Source organism: Metopolophium dirhodum, chromosome 9 (assembly GCF_019925205.1).
Source record: "Metopolophium dirhodum isolate CAU chromosome 9, ASM1992520v1, whole genome shotgun sequence".
NCBI classification, from domain to species: domain Eukaryota; kingdom Metazoa; phylum Arthropoda; class Insecta; order Hemiptera; family Aphididae; genus Metopolophium; species Metopolophium dirhodum.
Genome location: NC_083568.1, coordinates 12,004,657 through 12,012,669, shown reverse-complemented (window position 1 = coordinate 12,012,669; position 8,013 = coordinate 12,004,657). Strand labels below are relative to the sequence as shown.

Below are 8,013 nucleotides of genomic sequence, written 5' to 3'. Positions count from 1 at the left end.
ATATATAACCTATTTACGTAGGCCTTGTTTTAAATTTTTAATCCTTAGCTATAAAAGTTGAACATTTTATAAATTTTTAATTACAAAATAATTATTAAATTATAGATTTGATACATTTTGTCAACATTTGAAATTTAAATGGTTATAAAAAAAAATTGTGCCTATGTATTTTTAATATTTTTCAACTGCTATTAGAACAATATATCAGAAGCATTATATTAAATTTTCACGCTTTTTTAACCCAACAAATAAAATTTTATTGATATTTATAGAAAAAAAAACTAAAAAAATTTAAGACGGACAATGTCCGTAAACAGCTCAAAAAGAGTCAAATTATTTTCAAAATTTTATCGTGTATAGAAAATCCTAATATAACATTCAGTAAAATTTTCAAGTATCTACAGTCATACGTTTTTTAATTACAACAAAATAAGAAAATCGTTACATGAGAAATCGAGTGAATATCAAATGTAAAAATATGAATTTCAAACACTCATAAAAATTTAATTTGACTTTCTTGTAGATATTTTTTTTTTTTGATACAGGTAGACTAATTTATGGATAATCTTGTATTACATTTTCAAATCTTAGATTTAAAAAGAAAAATTTTTATGAATCCTCAACTTAAAATAATTTGCTAATATTCGTGATTTTTCCGTATTTTGTCAAGATTTGAACTTTAAATGCTTATAAATAAAAACTGTGACTAAGGATTTTTAATTTTTTTCATCTGCCTTTGAAACAATAATCTAGGAGCCTTCTATTCAATTTTCACGCTTTTTTAACCCAACAAATAAAATTGTATTGATATTTATAGGAAAAAAAACTAAAAAAAATGGAAACTGAACATGTCCGTAAACAGCTCAAAATAAGTCAAAATATTTGGAAAATGTTATGGTGTATAGAAAATGCTAATATAAACATTCAGTCAAAACTTCATGTACTTATGGTCATTTGTTTTAGAGTTGCACCAAAAACCAAAATAAATTTTCTCGAAAACAGATTTTGCGTAAATATTCACGTTTTTCCTTAATTTTTCTTGTTTTTCACGTCGCTTTTGAAAACTACTAGGAATTGTTTAGTTTTGACCCCCCAAAGTACCAACTAGATTCACTTCCCTATCAGAAAAGTTACTGTTGAAGAAAATCCAAGCATTTTTACTGTCTTAAAACGTGATGACACACAAAAATAAAAAATAAAAAAACACACATCATTGTAAAATCAAGACATTCATCACTTCGCTCAGAATCTAAAACCTAAGAACTTAAAGGGAGCATGGGAAAAAATGGTGCTGTATGTATCTAGTGAGTTATTGGTTCATGGGAAGTTATCCATGAGAGCTAGCTTATAATAAAGTCCCATGCATATTATAATAAATAATAATATAATCAATAATATAATATGTTGTATAATATCAAATGCTAAGTTATATATTTTAAATTTTAATAAATTATAATATACATAATAATTTCAAATTTTCTAATTTAAATAGAAATATTTTTCTGAAAATGTCAGTCAATAACAATTTAATTTTGAACCAATTCATTGTTAATTAGTTTTAAAGTAAGTAATTATAGTTTAGACGAGTAGATTGAAGTGGCACAATGGTATCCAACAAAATGTTGATCCACTTCTCCGGTCATCTAAACTTTAAATTTAATAACACATTGTAGATAATATAATGATCATCTATTTGTAATTAGTCATTACATAAATTAGTAAATACCACAATTAATATAAATATTATGTCATACTGAATAACTCTCTTCTATAATGCATAGAACTATTTATTTTATTAAAAATAAAATCATTACATAACGTAATAAACAGCATAAAAGAATAAAACTTTTATCATTAAACTGTAACACGTTTTAACAGTTTTTACAATAAAGAAATTATGTTATGCAATAATTAGCACCTTACTAACTTTATTCTTTGGTGCATTTTAATCTTTACCGATCTGTTTTCGTTCTTCTTTATATTTATCTATTTCTAAGCTATGTCTAATCTTGTCAATGGCATTACTTAAGAACAATTTAGGAGAAGTCTTCTTTTCTACCATCTTTTCTGGTACATACATATCAAATACCCTGTAGTATTTTAGTATATTTTCTGTAAAAAAAAGAAAAACGCATGAATACAGTCATACAGTAGTACAGTACGTATGACAGTGAATTCCGCTTAATGTAGACACGTTGGGACCAAACTCATTTGCCCATATTACGCGGATGCCCATTTTAACCGGTGTCCACATTAGGCAGAATCCACTGTTTAAAATATACCTTAAAATATTAAGCAAGTTATGTATTTGTATGCTTTATAAAAAAAATGAATACTGTTAACAAATCATGAACAAAGATTTTTATTTGGTCATTGACTATGGAATTACTGTATGGGCATTATTAACTTTTGATTATGATAAATTACTTAAAACTTAAAATGTTCACTCTTTATCCAATATGTACAGTAGACTCTAGATTATCTGTGGACTTCTGTAGAATTAAATGCAGTATCTATTAAAAATAGTGTTCATGTACAATATGTCAATACATGTTTTTGTGAAAAATAAATGTAAATGTTATGTACAATATATAAATGTATAAATAAAAATACAACAATGTGTACCTATCTAATTTTCTTTAATTACTATTTAATATTACATAGTATAATTTTTTAATAATAATATAATAAAAGTATTTTTGTTTCAATTTTTTAGGATTAACCGCAGAATTTGCTTACCGTGAGTTACTAACGCAGAGTTCCCATGCCATCTTATTCTGCAAATAATCGCGAGTTTACTGTATATAATATAGATAGCGAGGTTTACAATGTTTTTTTTTTCAATTAAAGAGAATATGAGGTAATAAAAGTTGTTTGTAGCAACATTTAAAGATTTAAAAATGAGGTCTGGATGGTACAATAATGTAGGAATTTTCTCAATAGATTCTTATTAATTAGGAAAATCTACAGGTTAACTTAAAAATATTTTGAATATCAGGAAGAATGGTTTTTATAAAGTTGAGCATACCATTATTTTTTAATGCAATGAATTATCTTACACCATGTTGAATAAATCAAGATAAATGCCCGGTGTGTATAAGCCTAAAATATTATTAATTTAAAAATAATTGTTACAATGAATCCCTTCAGAGGACATTTTACCCTCATACTCCTCTCTGATACAAGTATACATGGAAAAACTACTTTTTGAATTATTACTACAGTTTTTTATTTTTAATATAATTTACTGATTATCAAATTTTTAGAGGAGAATATTAACTGTGATTGAAAGTTTTCAAAGAATTTTTATCACATTTTAAAATAAAATGAACTATAAATACTTATATAATTCCTTTTTTTTTTAAATTCATATAACTCGTTTTAAAATAAAAATATGAAAAAATACTCTTTACTCGAGCACGGTTTATAATCTTTTCCACAATTTAAATTCTATAATATTCACTATAAATTAACTGTAGGAAGAATCGGATTCGTTCGATGTTACACTTGTGTTAGACCGAGACAACACTTGCGGGTACAACGTCCTCCTAATAACAATCAGGCCTATATCACTATGGTTTGACCGAATAGGATTATTGTGGCCTTAAACAATGCAGCAGTAAATGTTTCCGTAACTCGAGTAAATAAACGTATAAGTATATAACTTCAGGTTAGTGCACGGGCACATTTCTGTGTTTTTTAGAAGTTCATATCACAGATTAACAAGACAAGTGTCATTTTATATTGTTCTATGATAATAATGGAACTTTTTTTATATCAGCTGAAAATTATAGAAAATCATGTTTTTATAATTGATCTATACCTTAAATAAATTGACAAGACATTTTTGAGGTTGTACCATCATACCAACGTTTTCATATTTAATATTTATTATTGACCAAATACTTAATTACTTAATAATCTGACACAACCCAGTCCCAGGTTTTATTGAACGATTAACTATATTATAAATATATGCTAAATCTAATAGCAAGTGTATAGTTTATTAGATCTTTAAATACAAAATATTTTAGATTGATCTAATGTGATCGATATCATTATTTGATAATTATACACAGAATTGTGTAAGAAAAATAGGTGGGTCATATATTATACAACTTTATGTAACTAAACTATATAAAATTCTTGAAAGTCATATATTTAAGTTAGGGAAGGTTTGATTGGACCTTCTGCATAAATGACATTAGTTAAAAATTTTTATAATTAAATTTATACATACATAATAATATGTTATACATTATGCGTTAAATAATAAATAATGTTTATTATAAAATATAATATCATTATATATAAGATACTTTTTAAAATAGCGATAGTTTTACTTATTGAAAGTTGATAGTATTTCATACATTTAATTTAAAAAGTCTCTACATTTTATTTGTAATTGTTGAGCAGTTAGATTTAGCAGATCTCTATGAAAAATAATAATACAAATTGTTATTTAAAAGTAATAAACAATATAATATAAAATATGTAGGATTATAGGAACTTAAATCAAGTGTTTTCAGTTCTTAACTGAAAAATTAGTTCTATAATGTATTTTTAAAGTATTTGATGTTTATAAATCTAAATACATCAAAAATTAACCATAAAAGTAAAATTGTTGATAATTTTATTATTATCTAATATATTTTCCATACAGAGTAAAAACAATATTTGTTTAAATTTAATTTGAGGTATTTTTAATTAAAATTGGGTAAATCATTTAATCCAAATTTATAAGGAAAAACTATTGAAGAAAACCTAACTATTTGAGCTCGAATCAACAATTATATATTTCAAAATTTAAACCACTCTTAAGAAATAAACTTACTAAAATAACATTTGGAACAATATTTGTGTGGTAACTGGTAAATCACAGAAATTCATATTATATTGGTAAATTTTATATTATTTAATATTAAAAATAATTCTAAAAAATAAAATAAATGTGATTTAAAAATATTTATTTAATTTAGATTTTAATTCTAGTAGTAGATATTGGGGTTCATGTTCGAAATTAAGTTATATCAAATTATATAATAAATATGTTGTTAATAATAACAACAACTAGTTATTGTGTGAGATTACATCAGCTAAACGAATTGGTCTGTAGTAGTAATTCCACCCATTTTAATTATTGTTTAAATAATTATTATTTTAATTATACACCTACAATATTATAATTAACACCAATATAATAATATAATACTAATGTTAAAATCGGTACTGTGAAAAATGTCCTGAAATATTTCAGATATATTTACTAAGACTGGTTATTTTGGATAATACTTTAAGCTGGTTCATCATTAATGGTTCTAAATTAATGTAAAATTAATGAAACTGTAGAATTTTTAAAGCTTTGATCAACAATCATATGATTTTAAAACCTTGTTGACATTTTAATAATGTATTGCCGAATAAACAATCAGTATTTAACAAAAATAATTAGCCAACATGAATGAATAATTTACTTAATTTTTTAAGGGCATCATTGTTTACTATATCCTATCTTCCTACATGGCCTTTACAAATAATATTAATAATAATATATTATATAATATACACACCCATTAATTTCTTATCAATTTTAACTCGATCAGCTAAAACTTGTGATGTGTACATTTGTTTATCTTTATAATGATCAGCTATACATTCAGTAATTTGTGTAAGCGTATACCGTCCTGGAGGAACATTTTCTGGTTCTTGAAACGTGAACGCAGTATTAAATTCTTGAGCTCGATTTTGAGGTAACTTGGTTTTTGATTGGGGGTATATATTAGGTAACTATAAAATAAAATGTACCATATTATACATTTTACCAGGGTAATTAGTATGAAAAATTAATAGGATCAATAATATACAATTTGTATATACTTACATCACCTTTGGATGTAACGTAAACACTGTGTAAATTCTTTCCAAGAGTTGAATTTTTATTCACAAGCTCTTCTTTCAGTTGTGGATCATCTAAAATCAACTCAAAAATAATATCAACCATGTTTACACATAATATTAGATTACATTAATTACCTTTAAGAAGTTGTTTCAGCCGCTCAGCGTCTGCTTTGTGCAATGGCGCTGGTATAGGTTTATCTTTGTTTATTACTCGTTCTGTCCGTTCGACTACGTTAAACCTTCGGATACGCTTCGTAAAATGAGATCCAGCTACTCCCATAATAGGTAGTTCAAATAATTGTGGACTACAACATACAACAGAAACAAAAACAATTAAGTGAAATATATAATACTTGATTTATTTCACAGAATAGAAAATTCATACTGTTCTTTTTTGGCACACCAGTACACTACTACAATAGTAGATTTGAATTTTATTAAAAACTATATTGTTAACTATTTCAATAATAACATTCCAAGTTCCAACCAAACCTTCCTGCTTTTGAAATTTGAATTGATATTTGAAATTTTGATTTTAATACGTAACCTTAAACTGGCATTGATTGATAATTTCATAATGATAATGGCACTATCATTTATCAGTGTTGCGAATGGTCAAAGCACGGTTTACAACATTACAACGGTATAAGGTACTAAAGATAATAATATCTGTGACAATTATTTTAATAATAATAATAAAAAATACTAAAACCATGCAATAATCGTTAGATGGCGTTGATCTCGAATAGTATTGTTGTATGTTGTTTATTCAATGAAGTCATGAAGATACTTAGATACTTACTTAAGAAATTGAAAATATATATTACATAATTATACGATTATCTATGTCTAAATTTATTAAACGTATACTTAGTGTTTTAAGTAACTTAACTTAAATTTTAGTGAATACTTTAAAGGAATTACTTTTTACGTGCCTAATTTGATGGTAATGATTTAATGATGATCGTAATTACATATTTACATTTTATCGTAAGTAATTTATTCATATTTCATAATTTAAGTAATTTTTATTTAGTTAAATTACTCGTTACCTTATTTTTTTTTAATCAATTTTAAGAATCAATTGATAATATAATAATAATATGTATTTACATTTATCATAAGAGTACGATTTCCTAACAGCATCTCTCATTTTATTAAATAGCTACCTATTTGATAAACAAAAAAATTATTTTTAATAAGTGGTAGGTAATAATTAATATTTGATAGAACTTTTGGTATTGATCTATAACCTTTTTCAATTTTAAATTATTATTTTTCTTTTCGAGTTGCAGTTTTTGGTTAAATCCATATAGTACAGAGTTTTAGGTCTACTAGTATAGATAGTTAGTATAGATATCTGTGTAATAACCATAGTATAGGTAATAACAACAATGTGTTATCGATAGTATATTTATAGAAACTATTAACTAATACTTGTTTATTGGGATTGCATAAATAATTTATTAAATTTAATGGTTCACTAAAAATGTAATGAACCAATCGTGGGCCAGGCGCGTACTTGCCCACCGGGACATCGGGAAAATCCCGGTAGACCCTCTTAAAAATTAAAAGACCAGAGGCCCCTACCTGTAGTTTTAGTTAAATTCCGTATTTAAACAATAAATAATAATTGTTTTTAAATTATTTTAATTGAATAATCGAAAAGAGAAAATTACATAAACGACAAACAACAATTAATGTCGCTGGTTAGTTTTAGTTTCTGGTAATGCAACTTTTGGTGTACTAGGTTTGATCATAATATTATTATACTATTACGTATATTCGTTGAAAAACAAATAATTTTTATTTAGAATCTAGTGATTACTAGACATGACAAAGCCGTATGCGGGTACACGGTTAGTTTAGGCTTCTGTTTATAATAAAGTTATTTATAAATTACATGGATTATTAATTATCAATGATAATATTATTAACCTAGTATTATACATATTTTATTTCATTAATTTGAAATTCGTCGACGGCCTTAGTTATTTTCTACAATTTTAACAGTTTGTACTGATTGCCATACAGCCCAAACAGGTATGTTTCTGATTTTTTTTAATTTCTAGAGTAATAAATGTCTTTAGTAGGTAGGTAATAAAAACTATTAAA

The 8,013-nt window shown here is 25.0% G+C and overlaps 1 protein-coding gene across 1 annotated transcript; it reads right to left on the bottom strand.

The window, feature by feature from the left end:
* Positions 1-1,766: 1,766 nt before the first annotated feature.
* Positions 1,767-6,477, bottom strand: LOC132952055 (protein NDUFAF4 homolog). The gene is made up of 5 exons (XM_061024184.1): positions 6,284-6,477; positions 6,034-6,203; positions 5,882-5,970; positions 5,571-5,787; positions 1,767-2,112 (listed from the first exon to the last, which is right to left on the bottom strand). The coding sequence occupies exons 2-5, from the start codon at positions 6,176-6,178 to the stop codon at positions 1,946-1,948; spliced, it is 618 nt and encodes a 205-aa protein (XP_060880167.1). The 5' UTR covers positions 6,179-6,203; positions 6,284-6,477; the 3' UTR covers positions 1,767-1,945.
* Positions 6,478-8,013: the final 1,536 nt, after the last annotated feature.